The 27,060-nt window shown below is 36.9% G+C and overlaps 2 protein-coding genes across 5 annotated transcripts in view; both read right to left on the bottom strand.

Moving 5' to 3' along the window:
- adnpb (activity-dependent neuroprotector homeobox b) overlaps nucleotides 1–11,901 on the bottom strand; it is a 34,776-nt gene extending 22,875 nt beyond the window's left edge. The window contains exons 1-2 of one of the 3 annotated variants that reach the window (XM_073061655.1): nucleotides 11,430–11,901; nucleotides 4,484–4,597 (exon numbers count right to left, since the gene is read on the bottom strand). The gene's annotated coding sequence lies outside the window, so the exon portion shown is untranslated. The remainder of the gene's footprint in view (nucleotides 1–4,483; nucleotides 4,598–11,429) is intronic. The other 2 variants (XM_073061654.1, XM_073061656.1) reach the window with 2 other exon arrangements.
- A 7,605-nt stretch (nucleotides 11,902–19,506) lies between these two features.
- The window catches only part of dpm1 (dolichyl-phosphate mannosyltransferase subunit 1, catalytic), a 67,109-nt gene continuing 59,555 nt past the window's right edge, over nucleotides 19,507–27,060 (bottom strand). The window contains exons 7-9 of one of the 2 annotated variants that reach the window (XM_073061677.1): nucleotides 22,311–22,379; nucleotides 21,353–21,467; nucleotides 19,507–19,789 (exon numbers count right to left, since the gene is read on the bottom strand). In XM_073061677.1, the coding sequence (XP_072917778.1) occupies nucleotides 19,685–19,789; nucleotides 21,353–21,467; nucleotides 22,311–22,379 (289 nt within the window). In that variant the 3' untranslated portion in view covers nucleotides 19,507–19,684. The remainder of the gene's footprint in view (nucleotides 19,790–21,352; nucleotides 21,468–22,310; nucleotides 22,380–27,060) is intronic. The other variant, XM_073061678.1, reaches the window with a different exon arrangement.

The raw sequence follows: 27,060 nt of genomic DNA, 5'->3' as shown, positions 1-27,060 counted from the left end.
ATATGAATATTGAATTTTAAATGACCATAGTAACAAAATGCAATTGTACATTTAAGTTTCTAACAATCACATACAGAGGCACAGAACATCTTGCCAGCAAACGCAACATTTATAGAGATGTTGGAAGTGCTAGGAAAATTGTTTAAGCAGTATTAACTTAAAAAAATTAACCAGAGGCGAACAAAATCATGACTGACTAAATCTTATGAAAGAAAACTGTCCCTTAAGTGATTATTTCAACAAAAAAGGCTTAAATTCATTGCAAAGGATCTGAGATATGCAGTTTTGCCTAATAGAACACAAAATAGATTTGTAGTAAAATCTCATAAAGACTTTCAAACAGGAATTGAAATGGCACTGTAGAGAACATGATGTACAGTGAATATTGGAAAAGAGCAAACGAATGGGAAGAAGTAGATCATTCAACTCAGCACAGAGTCAATGGACTGGATGGTCTCCTGTGATTTTACAAGCTCTAGCAACAGGCCACTGCACACTTAGTATCTGCTAACCTTGTCAACCCATTTTTAAGTTTGCTGAATCAAGCACAGATCTATCAACTTGTAAAACTAATATGGATATGCAGGTTAGGATGTATAATACTGCATAAAAAGAAAGTTACAAAATGAAGTTCAGCTTCATTTTGATATGGTTTATGACCAGATATTCCAGATTCCATTGTTCAAAAAAAGTTGAGGGCATGATTAGGAGATAAATTAATGCACATTAAAATTATTGCTGAAATGTGGATAGAAATTAATGCATTTTTTCTTCAGCCATTAACCCTTTTAAATGCAGCCAAAAGCCCTAAAAAATGTTAAACCACCAGTCCCAAAGCACCTCCGAGTAACTTCCACAAGCAAAAGAAAATAAATGTCCAAGTTGAATATCCCATGTGATACCTTTCCACACAGCCAATTTCAAGAATTAGCCCTTAGAACTCATAACACAATATAACCAGAATTCTTTCAGATTGGAATTAGTGCATGCTAAGAAAGAAGAACGGCATAATCCTCTCAGGCAATGGGTGAGTGGGGAGGGCACACAGGAACTCCACAGTACTTTTAAACAGTTCACTGAATGCAGTTCTAGTGCAAAGAGCACATGTGACAGGGAATAACCATGCAAGACGAATTTAGGGTCATACTAATATACTGCCTTTATCACGACACAACGCATGTAACGCATTATTGCTCACTAATGCATTATAAACTCAAATAAAACTTGGGAAATATATTTTTTTAATAAATGTGACTAATGCACATATCCCTATAATGAACATTGTGTTTTCAAAAATGCAAGAATTCAAAGAGGCCTTATGCCTTTTGACACCTCCTTGGAAATTACATGCTATAGTCCTCACCAGTTTTTATGTTATTAGTCTTTACCCAGTTTTTTTAAAATATGAATTTCTCCTGTGGTAAACATTAACAACTTGTTTCTATACATTTTTTCAGGCATTTACTCAGGCTTGTTTGGCAGTCTTGATATGATCTGCCTGTGAGATTAGGAGATGTGTTTTACTTTTGTATAGCATTCATTTTGAGTCTAGATATTATATGTGCTTCAGCTGAACACCAAAAATAACATTAAAATGTACGAAACAATTGCACTGAAATGTTCCTACCTTATTAATACCTGGCAGTAACACAGAAAAACAAGCAAAATTGATCAACACCTTATGTAATTTTAACCTGCAGTATGCTAATTCTTTGTGATTAGATTTCTTGGCCATGAAGTCTTATAGCTGATGAAGATCAAAACTGATTTTAAGAAACTACACAAAATATGTTGTAATTAGCAGTATTTTTCTTTTAACAACATGAAACCATTATTGGTCTGTTCAGTAGCCATTTGGCCAAAAACTAATCTGTTAATGAATAAAAATTCTGTTAACTAAATATATATATATATAACTTTATCAGTTTCTGGCTATGTATGGTTAAATTGAAACATCATCCAAGTTTCAGATGCAATTTTTATTGTCAAGGTGGTCTCTCCTGCAAAAGCTGTGCACCACCAGTCTACATTCTAGGTGTGGTCCTGCCTAATGACAGACTAAGTTACAAAATACTCAATATGGTAACCACACCGCCACAGTATTATAATGAAAAACTCAAAATGGACATAACTAAAAGAGATGAGCTGATTCTGCATTCTTAGGAATGAATGCAAATACAGAAGAATTTTTTGAAATTAATTTTACATTATGTACATTCATTCACATGTATTGTTATCCACAGGGCAGATGCTTGTAACCCAGGAATGATCTCAGAAATTAATCAAAATTCCTGCAGTACAATTTCCTGTTTTGTATGTTACCTGAATAATTTAAGATACAGATCCACTTCCCTTCTTTCAGAATTCTTGTGTCAGTTAGCAGTTTAAAAAAATCAACTTCAAAGCAGAACCTCACTTGCCAAAAAGTGATTAGAATAGGGACAAGCTCAAATGAAAAAAAAATACACACACACACAAATATTTTTTCGCTCTCTGCCTCAAGGAGAAAAAATTCATACTAGTTTTCTTGCAACCTATACAAATGAATGAAAATCTAGGACACAGATTTTAATACACAGCCAGTCCTGGGTAATGAATAGATTCCATTTAAATGGATGTCCATAAATTAGAAAATACAGAGAAATCGCTCAATATGGTGACAAAAATCTCATTTGACCCATCAAGTCTTCTCTGCCATTCAACAATGGCTGATTTATTTTCTACCGCAATGCCATTCTCCACATAACCTTTGATGACCTTACTAATCAGGAACATATGAACTTCCACTTTAAATATTCCCAATTACTTGGCCTCCACAGACGTCAGCGGCAATGAATTCCACAAATTCACCACCCTATGGCTAAATAAATTAATCCTCATCTCTATTTTAAAGGGTTACCCTTTAATTCTGAAGCTGTTCACAAAATTGGAAACATCTACTCTATCTAGGCCTTTCAATATTCAATAGGTTTCAATGAGATCACCTCCTCCTCCTCCTAAACACTAGCGAGTACAGGCCCAGAACCATCAAACGCTATTATATAAACCCTTTCATTCTCAAGAGTCATTCTCATGAACTTCTCCACTACCAGCATATGCTTTCTTAGATAAGGGCCCAAAACCGTTCACAATACTTTAACTGACAAATACCTTATAAAGCCTTGGCACTGCATCCTTGCTTTTATATTCCAGTCCTCTCAAAATGAATGTTAAAACATTGCATTTGCCTTCTGTACCACCGACTCAACTTGCAAATTAACCTTTATGGAAACCTGCAGTCCCCATTCTCCTGTCAGTCCTTCTGCAGACTTCCTGCATCCTCAACAGTAACTGCCCCTCACCTAATTTTGTATCACCTGCAAATTTGGCCACAAAGCCATAAATTCCATCCTCCAAATCACCGATGTAATGAGAAAATAAGTAGCCACTGTGGAACACCACTGGCCACAGCAGTAGCCAATCAGTAAAGACTCCCTTTGTTCCCAATCTTTGTTTCCTGCCAGTCAAACACTCTTAGAACCATATAACACTACAGCACAGAAAGCAGGCCATTCGGCCCTTCTAGTATGTGCTGAAACTTTATTCTGCTAGTCCCATTGACCTGCACCCAATCCATAACCCTCCAGACCTCTCCCATCCATGTATCTATCCAATTTATTCTTAAAACTTACGAGTGAGCCCACATTTATGTCAGATGGCAGCTCGTTCCACACTCCCACCACTCTCTGAGTGAAGACGTTCACCCAAACCTTTCCCCTTTCACCCTAAGGCCATGTCCTCTCGTATTTATCTCTCCTAATCTAAGTGGAAAGAGTCTACTCGCATTTATTCTGTCTGTACCCTTCAATTTTGTAAACCTCTATCAAATCCCCCCCTCATTCTTCTACGCCCCAAGGAATAAAGTCCTAACCTGTTCAATCTTTCCCTGTAAATCAACTCCTGAAGACCCGGCAACATCCTAGTAAATCTTGTCTGCACTCTTTCAATCTTACTGATATCCTCCCTATAGTTAGGTGACCAGAACTGCACACAATACTTTAAATTTGGCCTCACCAATGTCTTATAAAACCTCACCACAACATCCCAACTCCTATACTCAATACTTTGATTTATGAATACCAGGATGCTAAAAGCCTTCTTTACAACCGTCTACCCATAACGCCACTTTCAGCGAATTATGTACCTGAACTCCCAGATCCCTTTGTTCCTCCGCACTCCTCGGTGCCCTACCATTTATTGTGTATGTCCTACCTTGATTTGTCCTTCCAAAATGCAACAGCTCACACTTGTCTGCATTAAATTCCATCTGCCATTTTCTGGCCCATTTTTCCAGTTGGTCCAGATCCCTCTGCAAGCTTTGAAAGCCTTCCTACTTGCCCACAACACCTCCAATCTTAATGTCATCAGCAAACTCGTTGATCCAATTTACCACATTATCTGCTGCCCATGATTGTATCTTTCTTGGAATACAATGGGCTCTTACCTTATTAAGCAGCCTCATGTGTGACACCTTGTCAAAGGTCTTCGGAAAATCCAAGCAAGCATCATCCATCGATTCTCCTTTGTCTATCTTGCCTGTTATTTCCTCAAAAGAATCCTAACAGATAAGTCAGGAAAGAACACCCCTTAAAAAATCATGCCGACTTTGGCCTATCGTGTGCCTCCAAGTACCGCAAAACTTCATCCTTAATAATGGACTCTATTGTCTTATCAACCACTGAAGACAGGCTAATTGGCCTGCAATTTCTTTTTTTCTTTGCCTCCCTTTTTAGAGTGGAGTGCAATCTTCCAGACCCATTCCAGAATCTAGTTTTTTTTTAGAAAGGCCATTAACGTCTCCACAAGCTCTTCGGTTACCTCTTTCAGAACCTTGGCGTGTAGCACACATAACCCAGATGACTCATCTACCTTTAGATCTCCGTATTGTAATGAATGGCACCAAAAACCCCAAAGTCTGAAAAAAATTACTATAAATTGAGAGAGGAAGCTAGTTCTGCTGATCATAATCACAAATCTAAGTCTGTACACCAGACTTCTGAATTTAGTAACATTACGGGAGCTCGTGCATATAGAAAGGTTTCTACAAGTTGGGAGTTTGAGAAATAATTGATTGGTTGATAATTTATAACTAAAAATTAAGGGCTTATAGTTAAATCCATGATTAAACTTAAAATTTGCCACATCTAAATCTATAGAGTACATTTTAACTTGAAAATTTAAAAGTAGTTGATGTTTTGTGACGGAAAAGGTATTAACAGGAGTGTTTGTGGTTCTTTTCATAACATACAATAATTTACATATAAAATATAGGCAGTATGGATAGATATTAAAGCAAGGAGGCTCATTTTAGACTCCAAGCTAGTGGTGGTCTGATCAACTGAGCAGAAAAGTGGCATATGGGATGTAATCTGGAGAACTGCAAGATAGTGCACTTTGAAAGGGCACAAGAAAAGACACAAGAGGAAACAAAATGGTGTGTTGGAATCCTGGAGCTAAGATCTACAGATTTATAGAAGTAACAGGACAGGTTGGTTAATGAACTGATCAAAAATGCTTCATTTTCTTTAATAGCTGAAGTGTTAAATACAGAAGCTAGAAATATAACTCTTGTAGAACTAAAGCTTTGGGTACCATATAAAGTTATCAGATTACAAGAAAAAGATGACTGCACACAAGAGTGCAGAAGAAACTTTTCAAATACTTAATGAGGGAAGGTCAGATAACTTGGGATCTTGTTTTTTTAAACATAAGGCAAGGGATACTTATTTAAGATGTATATCATTATGAAGGATAGACACAAAGGAAAAACCCTAGTGCCAAAAGGTGGAATTACACAGGACAGCAACAATGAATCAGAACATTTTTCTTTAGTATTGTATGTTTTCTGAGACTGTTCTATGAAGGCAGTCATAATGTGAGCTCTCAAGTATAAATTCTTTCACTGCAGTGGCAACGTGTGCATAAAATGAATCAATGATTCACTTTAATTCCTGCTCCACAGCACTAGGTATCCCGATTTGCAACTAATGTGGCATACTCAATTTACAAAAGCAGAACTGTACCTCAAAACAGTGTACTTAAGCTCAAGGCATATAAAATAATAAAAGGCAACAATGCCAAGGTTTTGAATCACCTGTCCATTTCACACTACAGCAGTGCCCTCCTTCTCCAGGTAATTTAGGTTTTCTTTAAATTAGGGAACATTAAAATATTTTAAATTTATTTATCAAGAGTGTGGAGTAGGCCTTCTAGCTACACTGCCCCATCAACCCTAATTAACCCCTATCTGATCACAGGATTAATTTACAATGACCAACTTAACTTACCTGGCACATCTTTGAACTGTGGAAGGAAAGCAGAACACTCGGAGAAAACTCATGCATTCCACAGGGAGAACATACAGACTCCTTATAGATAGCACAAGAATTGAACTCAGAACTCCAGAACACCCCCAGCTGTAATAGTGTTGCTATGCTACCACAGTGCCCAATTTACAACGCATATTTTCAGCTATTTCATCAGATATCTGCATGCCGCACCCCTATCATTGCCAGTTTCTAACATCGTTTCTCCTTCAATGCCTCACACATGAGATGCAGTCTCTTCTAATGGTCACATCAATACCTCAAAAGGACCGATTAAAGAAGTGATAGGGACTCATTTGAAGTAATCCTTTGGCATCATGACAGATGATCAGCCCATCAGGAATAAACCAAGGGGTATTAGAGCAAAGGCTGTTTTTAACTTCATCAAGATCCGTATTCTGCAATCTTCCTTTAGGATTTAGCAGACCAAGAGCAGAAACATGAGCTAAACACAATCTCATTCTTTCCCATATATGCACATGCAAAACTAGTAAATGCAATGAATGAAGAAATTAACCAAAAATCTTCCCACTCCTTTCTAAAGCAGTTAGGACAGCTTTAAAATACATGTGGCATATAGCAAAGACGCCACTGAAAGCTTTGCAATGGCTTACTTAGATTATTACATTTCACTTACATTCTTGATTTATGCTTTGTACTGATTTGTCATGAAGATTATGCTCAAATTAATAAAGTCTTCAACATTTCTGTGAATAATGTACATAGCACCTTCACAGAATATGAATAATAGTAACATTCTAAGTGTAGGCAAAGCTTTCCCACAAATACCCAACTTGAATCTTTGGCTACTCACTTTCAAATCAATGAAAATACTAAGTTTTTGCATAGGAAGATAAAGCATTGACCTCAAGTTCAATAATTTAGTGACAATCACTATCTGCACTGAGAAAATGCCAAATAAGCTTTCACTTCGAGGACTTTAAATTCAACCAAATGTTATGGTGAAGTCTACAACCCATGCAGTTTGCAAAATGAAAACTAATAAATGACTTCATCTTTATTTTGCTTATTTTCACAAACGTAGTCTTATGTATTTCAAAGATATTAATAGCCTGGACTCACATGTAAAATGCTGCCAATGTAATAAGCTAAGCTGAACTGGAATAATTCATCAATGGATCAGTCAAGATTTTTTATGAACTTCTAAACAGTATGACATATTGACAATGATTCATCTAATCAGATCTGTAAAAACTCATGTATACATCTTCACAAGCCAACTCTACACCTTCCATTCACTGATGCTTGAAATATTATTTCAACTTTTCCCTCTTGTAAGAGCAAAAAAAAACAAGATTTCATTTTAAGGGATATCATTTCCATAAGGATTACCACTATACTCCAAGAGAACATTGTACACAAGGGAAACTTAATCTAAGTCTTTATCTGAGCCAAAGATAATGGTTAGAAATTTAGTACTCACATGATAAATGAGTTTAATTTTGGAATTTAAAAGAGCTGGAATCATAAAAAAGTCCATTACATTCAGTTGTGCAACCCTTGCAATACCAACAATTTTAGTCAGGATGAAATTTCATTGCCATATCCACATCTAATGAATGAAAATCTCAAGAGTCAATCACATCACTTCTTTGCCAACCTCCAATTAATGCCAATTATTAAGCACAAACTTCTTTCATCCTATCGCTTCAGTCAGTTGTCATTAAAAAGCTCTGAACCACTATAAATTCCTGCAGTTTCGCAAATCAAGATAAAATAAAGAATGTTGTGGAATACAAATAAAGATAAAGGAGGAAGTAATATGGGAGAAGTATCCAGAAAAATGTTTAGCAGTAAATTATAAGCAACACAACCTCTGCTCCATCCACAAAAAGCAGCTTTTCCTGATGGCCAACCATTTTAATCCCTATGAGTTCCGACTTGTTGGTCTATGAGCTCTTCTTCTGCCACAATGAGCCCACTTTCAGGCTGGAGGAGCAACATCTCCTATTCCACCTAGGTAGCCTCCAACCTCATGGCATGAACATCGATTTCTCCAACTTCAGATATTTTCCCCCCTCTCCCTTCCTGGTTCTTCAATTCCCTACTCTGGCCTCATACCATTTCTGCTCACCTGCCTATCATATCCCCCTGGTGCTCCTGTATCTACCCTTCCTCTCATGATTCGCTCTCCTCTCTCAGATTCCTTCTTCTTCAGCCCTTAACCTTTTCACCCATCACCTCACAGCTTGTTGTTTCCTCCCCTACCTTCTTATTCTGGCATCTCCCCTCTTCCGTCCCAATCCTGAAGGGTCTCAGCCCAAAAGTTTAACAGTTTATTCATTTAAATAGATGCTGCATGACCTTCTGAGTTTCTCCTGTATTTTGTGTGTATTGCTAGGGATTTGCAACAACTGCAGTATCTCCCATGCTTAGAATGGATTGCACTTTTTGAACAACAACGCACACAAAATGCTGGTAGATCACAGCAGGCTAGGCAGCATCTACAGGGAGAAGCGATGTCGACGTCTCAGCCCGAAACTTCGACATCGCTTCTCCCTATAGATGCTGCCTAGCCCGCTGTGTTCTACCAGCATTTTGTGTGTGTTGTTGTTGTTTGAATTTCCAGCATCTGCAGATTTCCTCGTGTTTGTACTTTTTGAAAATGTGTTCTACCATCACAAATTGCCACATAGCAACAAAATAACCAGGCTCCTCACAATTCCCTGGGGCTGCTAGTAGTTCAATGGTTTTTGGTTGGGCAAATGCACAACTGAAGTATACATATAGACAAGTAGCATATAATTTTGATGGCCAATGTACAGCCACAATCAGCTTTTCTTAGGCATTAATGGAACTTTTCCCATTACTTCATTGGTTGAGGGGTGGAGGCATTACTGTTTCTAAATATTGATGGGACAACTGTAATGTATCAACTTCTCCCTATAACCATATCAAATACAATACAATTTAAGACATGGTGTTCTGCACAATTTATTAGATTACATCTACTTTATGCTATATTTTAAACAATGCAACATCTTTATAGTCAACAAAATTAGTTTATGACAAAATGTTGACAAATGATTCAAAATTGAGATAACCAAACTTAGTTGATCCTCTGACAAATAGATTAGAAGATCAGTTGTATTTGAGTAACACAGAGGATTATCAAAGTAATTTTTTTTTGTTCCTATACATCCGAAGGTTAACTGTGCCTATATACAGGGGCAGAACACTTGATTACTGCCAATGTCTCACATCACTACATTTTACATCTTTTGAAACTTCCAACTCAAAATATCCTTAACTTAGCTTGACTGAGTTCAAGTAAGTTGTTACTCTGGAATATAAAAATGAATTACTTGTATCATTTTTCACTAATGCATATTTGCCTTGCACTGACTGTCATCAAATGGATCCAGTTAAAAACAAGGTGTCAATTTTAAGGATGTATTCAATATGGTACTTGGTCATAAGTAAATCACTACGAATCCCCGAAACTGGAACAGTGAAAGCATATCTGGGGAGGGTTTTATTGAATTAACTCTATTTGTTGCAATCCACAAGTCAAGAGTGTGCTTTATTTGTAACCCTAAGTATTCAGTCACTATTTTCGCCATTTAAGCTACAGGTGGCGCTGTATTGGGAGCGTCAACCCTTTCCTCTCAATCATTTTTTTTCCACTAATAACTCCTTATCCTGCATCTGGAGCCTCAAAACCAGCTTCTGAAGAGCGCCTCCTGCTGCACCGAGTATTGATTTTCATTTTCTGCATGGCTGCATAACAATAAGGGTGGAGGCAGCTGTGCACGCAAGAATGGAAATATTGTTATACCATCAGATTACATAAAAATACAGTATAATTGAAATGGATTTGAAAACAACTCCAAGAACCAGTAGAAAAATGAACTATTTTATTTGATGCACAAGAGTTTTAAATGTCTTTCCCTCAACACCAAGCCTGAATTCTGCATCATACTAGACCTGATAACCGGCTGGATCACGATATGATTTCTCCAAAGAACACGTGCTAAACATTTCCTACTTAAGCAATTACAGAACTGAGGATCCCTAAATCTATTCAGGTCTGCAGTGGATCAGTACTCGCGCCATTTTACAGCAACGTCACAGCCGGCAACCAGTCCAGAGGTGCACATTTTAACATTATCATCTGCAATTTATCCCATCCCTAATATTATCAGCATCATAAAATATGCAGAACTGTCACCGAGGTGAACTCACGTGAATACTTATATGTAAATTAACAAATAAATTAAATCACAGTTTCCATCCACCCCGTCTTCTGTCTAGGGCGTTCCTTTCTGTCTGGATTGGTTGAACATGCTGTCTAAAGACCATAGAGCACTAGAAAAGGTATTGAGCAAACGTGTAAACAAATGTTCGATCAGATTCACGACTGATGCTCAGAGAGTAAGAGGTAACAATTACTATTTTATATTTTGAACGCCAGGAATAACGCTGATTTTGAGAGAGCTCTAAATTAACTGAACTAATTTATCCGTAGATTAAAAAAACTCGAAACACAGCAGCCACCTTTAAAAGATTAAAATACCTTATAATTCCAGTTTTTAGGTAATATTGCAATCCACGATTAAGAATGGTAAGACTAACATCGATTGGGTGACTTGACCTATCATATATACATTAAATCGATACATAGTAAATTATACTAATCTCCGAATCCCCACCTAACTTAGAACAACAGTAAACACAAATGATTGACAATTATAAATGATTGATCAGTACAAATGATGTTTGCTAACAAATTGTGCATTTGGAAAATTAAATCCGGGCATTAATGCATTTTTTAATCGTGCGAAAAGGCAGCATACAAAATAGGATAAAGCAATCGCTGCAGCTAGATCTCTACCTCAGGTCGATTCATCTTTGTCCTCAAATAAAGTGCTAAAGATAAAGGAGAACTACTTGTATGCATCGTACACATCGTTCCAGCTTTTTTTTAAACCACATTTTAAAATCGGTTTGGGTTTTCCCCATTTCTCCTCTTGGACTATTTTGTGTTCACGAAAATCTCGGTTTTATATCAAACTTGCTAGAAGAAAAGATAAACGATCTCACCTTTGTGGTTTTGTTTGAGATTTAGTTTTAATTGTTCAATTAAGCGCGAGCGAGCCGGCCGGCCGGACCGGCAGCAGTGAGAAGAAGCGCGAGCCGCAAACAAAGGGCCTCCCTCCTCCTGCTGCCGCCGCTTCACCCTCCTTACATCGAGCCCGGGCGGCGGTGCTTCCAGCGCCTACTGAAAGAGGGAGCTCTTTACTGAGAGGCAGAGAGAGAAAGAGAGAGGTGGGGAGGGGGGAGGAGAGAGAAAAGACAACTGAACGCTGCCGGACCTAGCGGCTGCAGGAATTTTAAAAAGAGAGAGAAAACCTCAAGCCGATCGAGCGACCTATTCTTCCAGACCAACAACTTTCTGCGGCGCAGCCGGCGAGGGGGAAGAGGGGGGCGAAAATTCACTCTCTCTTCGACAATAATTCACAGAGCCTTCCCTGGCCAAAATGGCGACCGAGAAAGAACGGAAGTGACGTGTATGCCTCATTTGCATAGGGGACTATTGTCCAATAGAGAGCAGAGTTGAGTATTACTTTCAGGGCAATTTCTCCAAACTTCGAGGCTATTACCCACTATTAGCAATCCCACTTTTTCCAAAAGTGGTTAACATGGGGAGGGTATTGCTGTAACAATAGGAATAGTTCCATGTTGCATAAGCACCCTGAATGTATTCTCGCGAGAATTCTTGCCAGGCGCGTGAAAACGAGGCTCATCGAGCAGCCAGTAGGGGCGCTACATCTCACCCGCCCTCCAGTTGCTGGCGGGGCAGGCCACTGCGCAGGTGCGAACTAGGGCATCTGGCGCCTCCATCTGCTAAGCGTGCAGTCACAGACCGGAGCACACATATGTGCACACAACCTGATTCAGCACTTGGGTTATCACTGCGCCTCCCGCCTGCTCCAGCACTACTTTCTGAGATAGTGGTGGGAAGTCATCCATTTTGTTACAGCAGGAGGTTGCAAGTGACACACCAAGAATATGATGCTGATGCTTCACACTGCTAAGTTTACTTGAGCCACGTGACATGCTAAATGTTGGTGAATAACTTACTCACAAAGGTGGCAGAAGAGTTGCAGGTTTAGGTTTCTTCATGTTTGTTTCATTGGTTCTATTATGGTTGTAATTCTATTATGGATTTATTGAGTATGCCTGCAAGAACATCTCAGGGTTGTATATGGTGACATATGTACTTTGATAATAAATTTATTTTGAACTGAAAAGGTGAAGCTTAAAATAAAGCACCTAACCATTCAATTCAACATGAAACCCAACATTCGTGCAAGCTTGACACTGGTGCACTGAGAAATCAGACAATCTAAGGTTTCACTAATTCTGAATTGCATAATATGGTTAAACAAGTGGTCAACATCTCTGATCATATAGATGATGAGCTGGCAAACCACAACTTTCAACTAGAACCAATTTTTTAACAACACATTTGAACAAAGACGAATACATATAGTGCATGTGATGCAACAATTATATAATTGCAATTTTTCAAATATGAATATTATTGTAGTTGGAATCTAAACATAATCAATTACAACAAAAATCTGATTGATAAGATAATGAAACCAGAAAAGTCCAAATCTGCTTTGCTCTCCACAGATGCTGCTTGCCCTGCTATTAAATTACCAGCATTTTGTCTTATCTCAAGAAAGTACTTTATACATAAAATAAATGAATTGTAGATTATTGATGATTCCAATGTTAATTTGCCTCCAAATTATATTTTCATTTGCTTTTAAAACAGAACCACCAATACCCAATTCTTCAAATGAGACTTCAATCAGTGATCCAATGTCTTTTTTCCCCTCAACTATATGCCTAAATTTTACCTATAAGGCAAACCTGTTGAGTTGGTTCAGATGATCTATTTACCTTCCTAAAAACAAAAGCAGACTAAAAATACTATAAACCTCCAAATTTGACAACCATTGTTTTTTGTCTCCTTTAGATAATAGTAAGAAATATAAACATCTTATGATGTTGAATTGATGTTTATAAGGTGATGGTAATAACTTTTCTCTGGATATAATTAACTTAAAAATATCACTTCTGAACATTGATGATCACATATACATCCTTTTGTTTAAAAAATATTTCAACCCAAAAGTCCAAAGCCAAAATTATTTACCAATCCAGCTTTCTTTTGACAAATGAAAGGCTAGATTTCATTTTGTCCAGACTGAAAATACCAGAGCCATTTGTACAATATCTTCCAAGGCTCATATCTGCAATGAGGTCTACAACCTGACATTCAGGCCCAGTGATGGATTCTGCATCCATATTCATCTCAAATTACTCTGGGTCAAAGCAAAGTGTTAGTGCTGTTGAATCTTCAGATATAGCTGATGAAAATTAGCAATGCACAAATCACTTTAGCTTAAAACGAACCATTTACTTATTTATATTCCCCATGCAATACATCAGTAAACAAAATTACTATTTTATTGTTGAATACAAAGCATGGCATTATTGTGTCTGCATCAAATTTGTACCACATTTATGCCAACAAGGGTAATGTCTGTAAACATCCAAGTAAATAAATTAATAGTTTCAGGGAACTGAGTAACAACTGGAACAAACTTTATATTATTTTACAAAGCTAGCTTTCTTTAAAAAAGAGTGGAAGAGAAAATGGAAGGCCTTAAGATACAAATGTTTATCTAAGATCAGATGGCATATTTACATTTGAAGATAACAAGCAACTTAATCTACTGTGATTCCAAATGGTTATGACATTAGAAGGCTATTGTTTTGTATTTATCTTTCTTTATTCAGAAATTTTTGAGCTTACCTTATGAACCACTGCCCAAATTATTGTATGAAGGAAGATCAGAAACTTAGCTTGAAAAATTATTCATGGTCACTGCATTCATATACCACTATTTTGTACAACACATCTAGTCTTCTTTATTATACTGATACTTTTGCAGAGATGTAGTTTTTGATTAGATGTCCCATTTTTAAGGACACAGAATCATTGACTATGTGTTATGGTGATTTGGATAAGTATTTCTAATTTCATCTTAATTTGTTCTAAGTAAAATATTAAATGGAGGCACGCCGGCAAGTTGCTTTGCTTTATACTTTGCTTGCTGTTGTCCTGATCATGCCTAGTGTAATACAATCAATATTAATGTTTTAAGACAATTGCTAAGGTAATTTTGGATATTCATCCAAGCTCAGTACTTTTGGGATGAACTGTTAACATATCAAAATCTGAATTTAATAAATTCCTTGATGCCCTTTGTTCCTTTTGTTAGCTTCACAGGCTTCACACTGCAATTCTCCTTTCAAGAGTGAGCAAGTTCTTCAGTCAGATCTTTGTGAGCAAACCCAAAAGACTAAATGAATTGTTAATTAAACTTCCAACCCAAATTTAGCATGTTTGTCTCATGAGTCAAAGCTACAGATGTTAGAATAACCATGGATTAAAACATTAAATCTACATGGATGCTTTAAGAGAATTTAAGGGGTGCAGCCCTTCAGTTGGCATTTTAAACCAAGGACCTATTGGCTAGTTCTGAATTCCAAATCCCACATTCCAAATACAGCAGTTATTTATTCTTCCATTTGGGTATAAATGCCTACCACTTTCACTTGCATATAATGACCACACTTCAAATATGATCCATTGCTTGAAAAGCTGGTTTACAACACAGAAGATGTGAAAACTGATAAAAATACAACTTCTGGCTTTCTGAAGATTTTATTTGTGATGTTCATTTAGATCCAGAACTTTAGGAATAAACAGTTGTTCTAAAACACAGTCTTTTCATTGATTAAGTTAAACATTACTTAGAATATATTTGGACAACCATGCCTTGAAATCTTCAACAGATACATAAATAAACATTGCTTTTACATGGTCTATCAAAATAGGTTACAATAAAGATTTAAATCAACACGGGGCATGCATTGTGACTAAAAGTGAAAGTTATCTTAGTTTTATGTTAACACTGGAACAAAAAGTCACACCTTTCACAATCTTAGTGGAAAGGCAGCACAGAGGTTAGCCATCCTGAATAAGTACTTGCAAAGTCATGACAGTTGGAAATTCGTCTCATAAAAGTCTGAAAGAATTTGGTATTTGTTGACTGATAATTTGTTTACTCACCACAATCAAGTGCATATAACAGGTCCAAGAATAGTTATTTTCAACAGTTAGATCTGGTCAAATGTGTAAGAATCTAGTTAAAGAAAATCATTTTGTTTAGACAGAACCAGAAGGAGCACAGAATTCACTAAGGAAAGAAACTTTTACACATCTTAATAGAAGTTAAAATGTATCTTGTCTTGATGTTACAATTCATACAAACAGTACTGTACACCACAGCACAGAACAATTACATGAACTTGCAATGCAATTTTCAATGAGACTATGCAATAAACATACCTGTGTAATTTTCACAAATAACCTGAAATAATGCAAAGTTCGAAGGTTAACATTTCTGGATCCTATTTAAAAGAATGAACTCAAAAATATGACATTTTGTATGCAAACATGCATAAATCAGCAAGTACAAAGCATGTCCTATTGAAAGTAAAACCCATACCAATTTTAGACAAACTTGTTAACCTGTGATTACACAAAAAGTAAAAATGCCAGTTTACATTCCCATCACAATAAGAGTTCTATTAATGAAGATGTCAATTAAAGACGAGGAACTAGGACTAGGAATTAATTCAATTGAAATAAAAACCAAGTAAATCACCCATTGGTCTTCCTTCTACCAATTATTGAGGTATTGAGATAACCTTGAGAGCAAGCTCTCCTGAATGACTCTTAAAAATCTAGTCCAGTGGGGGCAGTAGGAGTTTATAAGGGAGTGAAAAGACAAAGGGTGCGCTGGGGGGTGGTCTTGGTAGCAAGGGGGGAGGCAGCTTAGAGTTTACAGACTTTAATTACTTATTATATCCATTTTCTCCTCAGTTCCTCCTACTTGATTACAATGATCACGTAATCACCTCATCTCTTGCTAATCACCATTCTCTTAGACTTTGCTCAAAACGTGTTGTTGTTGAAAAGCAATCTGTTGTTTCTCTATTTGGTATATCATGAGAATTCTGGACTGCAGAAATAGTGTTATTTCTGGGCTCAGCCTGTGCATTATTGCTGTTCACTACTTTAGTACAATATTAGCTAGCATGATTCAGCTACGCAATTCCTCCGAATTAGGGTATGGTGTTCAATGGGGTAAAGTTCAGAATCTATCCTTTTGAATGGTCTTTATCACATTTCTCTAGTCCACAGCCCAAATGAGATATCACTGCCCACTTTATGTACCTTCAGGCAGTCAGGTTTTGCCTGAGCTATTGTGACATCATAACTTTATCCTTTATGGACCGCAGCGCTCGAGGTTGGACTTAGACAACAGATGATTAACCGTAGTCATTAATCCATGACAAAACTGGATTTTCTATTAATCTGTAATAAAAATGAAGCAAACCAAATGAAAATAAGTGTAGACAGTATAGAGTGATTTGTAATATTGATTTCTACCAGCACCATGCAAATAGGAGCCAATTTGTCTGTTGTATAAGTAAATTTTCCAAATCAGGCAATGAAGCCATTGATTGTCATTAACATGTGGAGAGAATATACTCTGATAAAGCAAACAAGAACTTGGCTTATTTTCAGCCACTGCACGGACATTTTCAGAAATGGTAAACACTTTAAAGCATATTCGCTAGTGCTTCATAACAAAACAGTGATGGTTTGCATGCTTTACACAACTTTTCATTGTTCATTGCTAAATCTGGAAAGCCCAATTGGAGAACTGATTCTGCCAGCAGTAAGGGAGGTTCTGAGTACAGTTTTGCATAAGTCACCAGACCAAATAATTAAAGCAATTCCTCTCAGTGACAACTCTGTTCAAAGACAAATAGATGAAATATCCGAGAATGTGGAAGACACTTTGTGCAACATACCTAGGACAACAGAATTTGATTTGGAGTTGGATTTGTCAACTTTACCAGGCAACAAATCTTTGCTTTTTGGCTGTGTTTGCTTTATAAAAGATGAAAGCATGGTTCAAAAGCTGTTATTTGCAAGATGACTAGAAACAGATATGAAGTAAAGTCAATATTTTGGGTTGCTGAGCAATCGTTCAAAGAGGAAGCCACTCTGCTCAACAACATTCTTGCTTGTGCAACAGACTATAATGACAGGATGCCACTGTGGAGTTATTATAATCTTAGAGAAAATGTACCTAACACATTTACCATTCACTGTGTAATTCAGAGACAACTGCTTGTTGCAAAAAAAAACCTTAGTGATCGGATGCCCAAATCATTAAATATTGTTATCACAGCATCAAATAAAATCAAGTCCCACCCTCTCAATTCTCAACTATTTTGAGAGGATTGTATCTAGAATGAGAGTCTGAATGCTTGCTGTTGCACACAGAGATCAGATGGCTTTCAAAAGGAAACTGCCTGAGATGTTTTTACATGCTTTTCTAACTTCCAAGCCTCTTCGAGTTGGAAGAGAAAGAATACCAGATGATGACTTCAAGTAGATTGTGCCCACTGGGTAAGCTGCATAAAGACATGGCCAGAGTTTTCAGGATTTTATCTCGATCTATATTCTAGATTGGGCAATGAATCCATTTCTAAACAGTTGCTATGAGGTGTTAATTGGAAGGATGAAGAATGAACTGATCTTACTGCAAAAATTACCTTGAGCTGAAGCTGATGTTCAAAAACCATATCAAGACTTTTGGTTGCAGAAAGAAATCTATCCTGCACTGTGGAAAAAAGTCAAAATATTCTTTATTTCCTTTCCAGCATCATATTTAGTAGAACATAATCTCAGTGCAGTTGTCCAGCTACTTTCAAAGCAACAAAACAGTCTGGAAATTACTGACATTCAGTCTGATGAGATGAGAAGCAGATTTCACGGCACCAAGGCCATCTATCTCATTGAAAAGGTGAAAACCCAATGAAGTAATAAACAGTTGGACTAATAATGCACACTTAAATTGTTGATGGAACAATTTTATTTGTAGCTTTAAATATATTTGAATAATATTTGCAATTATTTTTCACTACTTTGAATTTCCAGTTCCTGTTTTCTTTCACTGTGTCGTAAATCAAAATTCTTTATAGTTTTTATGTAATGGCTGGAAAGAGAGAAGGATTGCTGGGGATGTGGTCTGAGAGCCAAGGGAGTGGTAGCCCACAAAAGTTTGAGAACTACTAATCTAGAGGGATACAAAATTCTAGAGAAAGAATTATTGAGGCTATTGACACAAAAGTGAAACATATAAAACCTATACCCAAACAGGATCAGTCAGTATAGAAAATAATGTATTTGCATGAATATATAGATATTGGTACATTTTAATTTATTTTTGTGAGAATTTATGGTTATTCCTTTAGTAAAGATAATATACATAATTAAAGTGACTATTATAATGAATGAATAATAGAAAAAAGTGAAAATGTCTGGAAACTTAGTTAAATGGAAAAACTTGGAAATCTCAGAATGTCTTGCATAGTTTTTTTGGGGGGGGGGGAAATAAGAATAAATCACTAAACACAAGAGCTTCTGCAGATGCTGTTAATCCAGAGCAACATACACGAAATACTGGAAGAACTCAGCAGATCAGACAGCATCTATGGAGAGGAATAAACCATCGACATATCGGCCAAGACCCGTCATCATCAGAACTCCTTCCCCTTCCCCCACTTTCTTAATCTGTTCCCCCCACCCCTTCACTTTTCAGTCCTGATGATTTGTCTTGGCCTGAAATGTTAACTGTTTATTCTTCTTCTTAAAATAAATCACTAATATTAGAATTTATATGTGTAAATTCCCAGAATAAAATTGAATAATAAAAAGAATGTCCAACTAAATCATACCTGATATGAAAAGTATTATTCAGATGTTACCATAATATAAAATCTATTGCTTTAATTGGGGACTAAAAGATAAATATTGGTATCAGCAGGCATTGTTGGTGATTAGCCAAAACTAGACTATGCCTGTATTCTTTAACAAGTTACAAAACAAGTTAGCAATATGATTTGTGGCAGGAGGGCTATCAGCATTAAAATGAGTCAAACAAAATTAATATTTAATGAGATAGTAGGAATGATTTATTTCACATGTTACAATTGTTCACTCACTAAGGTGTGCTACAGATTTATACAGATTAGAATTTACAATGAGGCTGTGAAGCAAGGAAACATTACAAATCGTAAGACATTCTAGATACATAATATTTCAGAACCATACAGTATATTAGCTTCGATCATGTAGTGACAAAGAGATGCAGCAGTCCTTTCAAAAACGAAACTATTTCATTTCCTCCCAGTTTAGATTCACCATACACACGGTCCACAAATGTTATAGGAACCTGCAACAATTCGGAGTGGGTGAAACATGTTAATTGAATGTAAATATGAACATTACTAAGGGATCTATGTATCAAGAATTAATCAACTATAATGTACACATAAATTTCAGTAATAAATAGTGCAGCACTACATTATCTACCAATTTTACAGACCTGAATTTTATTAATATTAATACATCTTTAATGTATCTGGGACACTGGTGATATGATTTTGAGTAATTTCTTTTTGTTCGCTCTGTTATACTTGTCAATTTATCACGTGATGTCATTCACTATCAGTCCTGAAGAAATAAGAATGGCTGTATTTTTCATGCAACTTTAACCATGTTTTAGTAAAACTAATCCCTCGGCAACATGGTGGTTAGCACAGTGCTTTACAGCACCAGCTGTAAGATTGGAGTTCAATTCTCACCGGTATCTGTAAGGAGTTTATACATTCTCCTGTGAACACGTGTTTCAGTTGCTCTCCAGTTTCTTCCCACATTCCAAACAACATATGGTTAGGGTTAGTGAGTTGTGGGCATGCTATGTTGATACTCGAAGCATGCCAACACTTACAGGCTGCTCAGCATGATCCTCGCTGATTTGATTTGACACAAACAAAACCTTTCACTATATATTTCAATGTATACAACTTAACTTTAACCTTTAGGGCATTATTAGCTTCCTTCTTTAATGTTGTTAAATGTAGACAGATATTTGGAACATATCACATAATATGTATACATACTGTCAAAAAAACTGCCCCAAACAGTATATTATTTTCTTCTGATAATTAACCAACTCTCAATCCATGCGAATAAAATTACATCCAGTTCTACACTTGATACTGCATGAGCCACATCTATTTTACATAACATGGTTCCCTAATCATTCCCACTTTAAAGAGGAATGAGCTAATCAAATCAGAGTTACATACAATATCTAAAAATAAATAAAAACTAGGGACACAAGGGAGCCAATCAGCTCCTTGAGCTAGTTCCACCATTCAATTAGATCATGGCTGATTTCTATTGCAAATATATCCCTTGATTTTATATATATATATATATATATATATATATATATACACACACACACATACACACACACATCCAAGAAACTTTAGAGATTGTAACCTTTAAAGGTTCCATTGAATATCCACATAATATTTCCAAGTTTCAACAAAATCTATTGGACACATGCTTTCTTCCCCACTCCATCATACCCAATTAATTTTCCTATTACATCTTTTTATTCTGGATTCTTTACCAGAGGAAGCAACAATTGTTATATTCATTTTCATCATTTAAAATACTTATATGAAATAGCACCTACCTGAAACACTCATTCTCATTGAAATACAAGAAACAGCTTATATAACAGACTACCTTCTCTCTCTCCCTCCCCTCCAATTTCATCATACAGTTTTATTATACTTGGGGTAATTTTGTAATAATATTGCAAACCGACCATTTTATTTTTGAAGCATGTATAAGTCATATATCAAGCAAGCTATTTTGTAAAGGACAGAGCTGACCTTCAATTAATTTCTATAATTATTTTGAAGTTCTCCTTTCATACCTCTCCAATACTGTAGCTCAGTTGTCGAGCCCTAATGATCATCTCCATTTGAAAGACATAGCCTTTGGATACACACTTCTCAACCAGTTTCTGCAATACTTCTTTTTTGTATAGTCTGTGGAAAGAAAATACTTTTAGAATATACAGTATGTAAATACACTACTTTCAACAAGACAATTCATATCTTAAAACAAGAAGCACCGCCTCAACAAGTATGAAAGAGCCTTTCTCGCGTGGTGTAAATCTTTCAACTCTGGAAATAAATGTATTGCAGAAATGATTGATGGGAAATTTAGTGATATTGCACTGAGCCACGGAGGACAGAGAGCTCAATATTTTGATTTGTAATGCATTCTGAGACAGTAGCAGGATATGCTAGAAAAAGCAAGGAGAGAAACGGGGCAGGTTTCACTTCTCTGATTCCTGTGTTGGCCTGTTGCTGGAAAGTGCTGAGTGCTCATGTGATATTACAGGAGGATTAGGATCAGCTACGATGCTACAGTGTTTTCAAAAGCAACTATGACACAAAATGTTTTACAAGGAAAATTGGAAAAAGCATTACTCCTTTTTATAAACAATGCAGTATTGATGTAATGTGTAGGGAAGAGGGAGAAACAAAAATTTCAAATGACTTGCCAGCCAGTGGACCATAATTGTAGCACATTAAAACAAGTAACGATCTCTTATCAAACCAATCTACCTGTACTAGTAGGCCCATGGCTATGTACAGATATATATCAGCTAACTATTCTGCAAAGCTAGCAAGATACAGAATTAACTTTTCAATTCCTTCATTACATTTTCTCCTTCACCACTCTCCCTGTACAAGAGAGCACAATGAAAAAGTGGAATTCCTTTGCTGTGGTTTAGATTATATATAATTACTTCAACATGCCCTGAAGTTAAACAACTACACCCACACAAATATAAAGCAGAAGTTATTAAACCACATTCTTACCTAAAGCTACCGGTCAAGTCTGAAGCACCAGGTCTCAATAACACCTGAGTGATAAAATTTGCTCCACGGCTACATTAAAAAAAGATTGAATACAAATTAAAAATTGAAGTAATTTCATTTCTTCAATTAAACTTAAAACAAATGCCTTTTTAAATTCCACACTTATCAGCTGGATAACTTAATCTGATTTAGATATACAGTATGTGCAAAAGTCTTAGGCACGTATACAGTTGCAAGAAAAAGTTTATGAACCCTTTGCAATTACTAGGTTTTCTGCATTAATCATTCATAAAATGTAGTGCGATCTTCATCTAAGTCACAATAATAGACAAACAATCTGACTAAACTAATACACACAAACAATTGGACTTTTCCTGTCTTTATTGAACACATTGTTTAACCATTCACAGTCCAGGCTGGAAAAAGTGTGTAAACCCTTGTATTAAAAAATGGTAGAATATCCTTTGCAGCAATAACCTTCAGCAAATGTTTCCTGTAGCTGTTGATCAGACTTGCATAATGGTGAGGAAGAATTTTAGACTAATCCTCCATACAAAACTGTTTCAGTTCATCAATATTTCTGGGATACCTTGCATGAACAAGTTATGAACATCAAGTTATGCCACAGCATCATAACTGAGTTGACTTCTAGACTCTGACTTAAGCCATTCCAAATCACAGATTTTCTTTTTTAAATAAAAAAGTATTCTGTTGTTGTTTTATTCTTCAGCTTCAAATTATTGTATCATCCAACTTCTATTAAGCTTCAAGTTACGGACTGCTACCCTGTCATTTTCCTGTAAAAAATGTCTTGGTACAATTTTGAATTCATTGTTCCCTTTTTTGGGGCAGTAAATATTGCTGAAATGAAGAAAGAATACAGAAGGAACTGGTGGGTCCTCACAGAAGGAAAAATACAGAAACCTATTTAAAGCTATCATTAAAGAAGGAATAGCGAGGCATCTGGGAAGGAATGAATCCATCAGGCAGACACAGCATGGATTCAGCAAAGGCAGATCCTGTTTGACAAACTTACTGGAGACCTTTGAAGATATAACTAACGCAGTGGATAGAGGGGAACAGATGGACATTATTTACTTGGATTTCCAGAAGGCATTCGTTAAGATGCCACATAAAAGACTTATCAATAAGATAAGGATGCATAGAGTTGGGAGTGATATATTAGCATAGATAGAGGATTGGTTAACTAATAGAAAGCAGCGAGTTGGGATACATGGGTGTTACTCTGGTTGACAATCAGTGGTGAGCGGTGTGTCGCAGGGGTTGGTGCTGGGTCCGCAACCGTTCACGACATACATTAACGATCTGGAAGAGGGGACCATGTGTAGGATATCTAAGTTTGCTGATGATACTAAACAGTCGAAAGGCAAATTGTGCAGAAGATACAGAGAGTCAGCAGAGAGATATAGATAGGTTAAGTGAGTGGGCAAGGGTCTAGCAGATGGAGTACAACGGTGGTAAATGTGAAGACATCCACTTAGAAAGGGAAAAATGAAAGCAGATTATTTTTAAATGGCAAAAAAATTGCAGCATGCTGCTGTATAGAGGGGCTTGGAAGTGCTTGTGCATGAGTCACAAAAGGTTGGTTTGCAGGTTCAGCAGGCTGTAAAGAATGCAAATGGAATGTTAGCCTTCGTTGCTAGAGGGGTTGAATTTAAGAGCAGGGAGGTTATGTTGCAACTATACAGGGTACTGGTGAGGCCACACCTGGAGTACTGTGTGCAGTTCTGGTCTCCTTACTTGAGGAAGGATATACCGGCTTTGGAGGCAGTACAGAGGAGCTCCACCAGGTTGATTCCAGAGATGAGAGGATTAGACTATGAGGAGAGATTGAATCACTTGGGACTGTACTACCTGGAATTCAGAAGAATGAGAGGAGATCTTATAGAAACATATAAAATTATGAAAGGGATAGATAAGCTAGAGGCAGAAAAGTTGTTTCCACTGGTAGAACATGGGGACATAGCCTCAAAATTCGGCGGAGTAGATTTAGAATGGAGATGAGGAGGAACTGCTTTTCCAAGAAAGTGGTGAATCTGTGGAATTCTCTGCCAATAAAGCAGTGGAGACTACCTCAGTAAATATATTTAAAATGAGGTTAAATAGAATTTTTGCATAGTAGGGCAATTAAGGATTATGGGGAAAAGGCAGATAGGTGGAGTCGAGTTCATGGCCAGATGAGCCATGATCTTATTGAATGGCAGAGCAGGCTCAACCGGCCAGATGGCCTACTGCTGCTCCTATTTCTTATATTCTATCATACAGGTGGATGTTGGTCTTTGTCGCAAAGCAGGTGGAATATAAAGTACAGATGGCTTGTTGTAACAGTAGACAGAACAGATGAAGCCACATCTGGACTTCTTGGTCTCTTTGCTGAAGAAGAAATATGTTTGGATTAGAGATAATTCAAGGAAAGTTCACTAAATTAATTCTTGGGATGAAGGGTTGGGGAATTGTTCAGCAGATAGGGTCTAAATTCACTGAATGAATGGCAATAACCTTACTGAAACATACAAGATTTTGAAGGACCTTAATAGGCTCAGTAATGTTGATAGGGTGACAAGAACTGGATACAGCCACCAATGATGTGAGTGAGTGCACATTTATGAAGACATACAATTGGAACATTGCCACAGTTCATCATGAAGGTAGTACAGGATGGCTTCAAAAGCATGTTAGCTGAAGCAGAATCAGAATCAGGTTTATTATCACTGGTATGTGATGTGAAATTTGTTAACTTGGCAGCAGCAGTTCAATGCAATACATAATCTAGCAGAGAAAATAATAATAAATAAAATAAAAAATAATAAATGAACAAGTGAATAAATTACATATATTGAATAGATTAAAAAATGTGCAAAAACAGAAATACTGTATATTAAAAATAAAGTGAGGTAGCAACCAAAGCTTTAATGTTCATTTAGGAATTGAATGGCAGTAGGGAAGAAGCTGTTCCTGAATCGCTGAGTGTATGCCTTCAGGCTTCTGTACCTCCTACCTGATGGTAACAGTGAGAAAAGGGCATGCCCTGGGTGCTGGAGGTCCTTATAATAGACGCTGCTTTTCTGAGACACCGCTCCCTGAAGATGTCCTGGGTGGTTTATAGGCTAGTACTCAAAATGGAGCTGACTAGATTTACAACCTCCTGCAGCTTCTTTTGGTCCTGTGCAGTAGCCCCCCCCCCCCCCCATACCAGAGAGTGATGCAGCCCATCAGAATGCTCTCCAACATACAATTATAAAAGTATTTGAGTGTATTTGTTGACATGCCAAATCTCTTCTAACTCCTAATAAAGTATAGCCGCTGTCCTGCCTTCTTTATAACTACATTGATATGTTGGGACCAGGTTAGATCCTCAGAGATCTTGACACCCAGAAACTTGAAGCTGTTCACTCTCTTCACTTCTGATCCCTCTACGAGGATTGGTATGTGTTCCTTTGTCTTACTCTTCCTGAAGTCCTACTGACGTTGAGTGCCAGGTTGTTATGGATTTAGAAACTTTTGAGATGGGTTGAATATAGGGTTGGAACCTCAACTCCAGTTAAGTAAGATACTGGGATGCTGAAAACAGCCTGGTGCAGATCAAGTCAGTAAAAAGTAATAATTGAGAAGGAAATTCAAAGACAGTAGTTTGTTCTTCATAATTATTAACCATGAGTATTTCTGGTCTTCATATTGTGGAAAGTACATAGAATGGCTGGAAAAGGTCCAAAAATAGAGCTAAGATTATAAGATCATAAGAAATAAGAGTAGAATTAGGCCGTTTGGCCAATCATCCCTCTCAACTCCACTCTCCACCCTTTCTAATCAAGAAGCTATCAAACTCCACTTTAAATATATCCAGTGATTTGGTCACCATGGCCATCTGTGGCAATGATTTCCACAGATTCACCACTCTCCATCCAAAGAAATTCCTCACATCTCTGTACAAGGTATTGGTTGGACTGCACATGGAGTGCTGTGAGCAGTTTTGGGCCCTTTATCTAAGAAAGGATGTTGTGGAATTGGAGAATATCCAAAGGAGGTTCATAAGAATGACCCTGGAATGAAAGGGTTAATATGTGTAGTGCACTTAATGGCTCTGGACTAGTATTGACTGGAATTTTAGAAAAATTGGGGGGGGGGGGTGGATATCATTGAAACTTATTAAATATTGAAAGGCCTAGATAGACTGGGCATGGAGAAGATGTTTCCTAGAGTGGGAGAGTCTCGGACCAGAGGGCACAGCTTCAGAACTGATGGTCATGACTAACAAGAAAGATGAAGTAATGTGGGGCTCTTTCCACTTGAAAGAAAGATTCAAGTCACTTGTTAGAAGAGTAAAGAAAGGATTTGAGAGTATTGAAACTTCGAGAGAACGGACATTTGAAGTGTCCGCTAATACAAGACAAACATTAATAAATTTACAGAGAATTTCAGGAGAAATATTTAACAAAAAGGACAAAATTGCTCCTCAGGAATCAAGGTGAGAGGAACAGAAGAAGTGTGGTTAAAAAGCCAGAGAAACACAGATGAGATAAATTTAAAAATTTACAAGGAGAAATCAAAGTTCATGCCATCAGGTTGGAGCTACCTAGATGGAATATGACGTGTTACTCCTCCATTCTGAGAGCAGACTCATCATAGCAGAAGAGGAAACCATCGACTTGCATGTCAGAATGGGAATGGGGACAGGAATTAAAACGATTGGCCACTGGGAAATTCTGCTTTTGGCAGATCGAGTGAGGTG

The sequence above is a fragment of the Hemitrygon akajei genome, chromosome 11, assembly GCF_048418815.1.
Source record: "Hemitrygon akajei chromosome 11, sHemAka1.3, whole genome shotgun sequence".
In the NCBI taxonomy this organism is placed as follows: domain Eukaryota; kingdom Metazoa; phylum Chordata; class Chondrichthyes; order Myliobatiformes; family Dasyatidae; genus Hemitrygon; species Hemitrygon akajei.
Note: the sequence above shows the minus strand (reverse complement) of the source record. Positions and strands in the feature narration are given on the sequence as shown.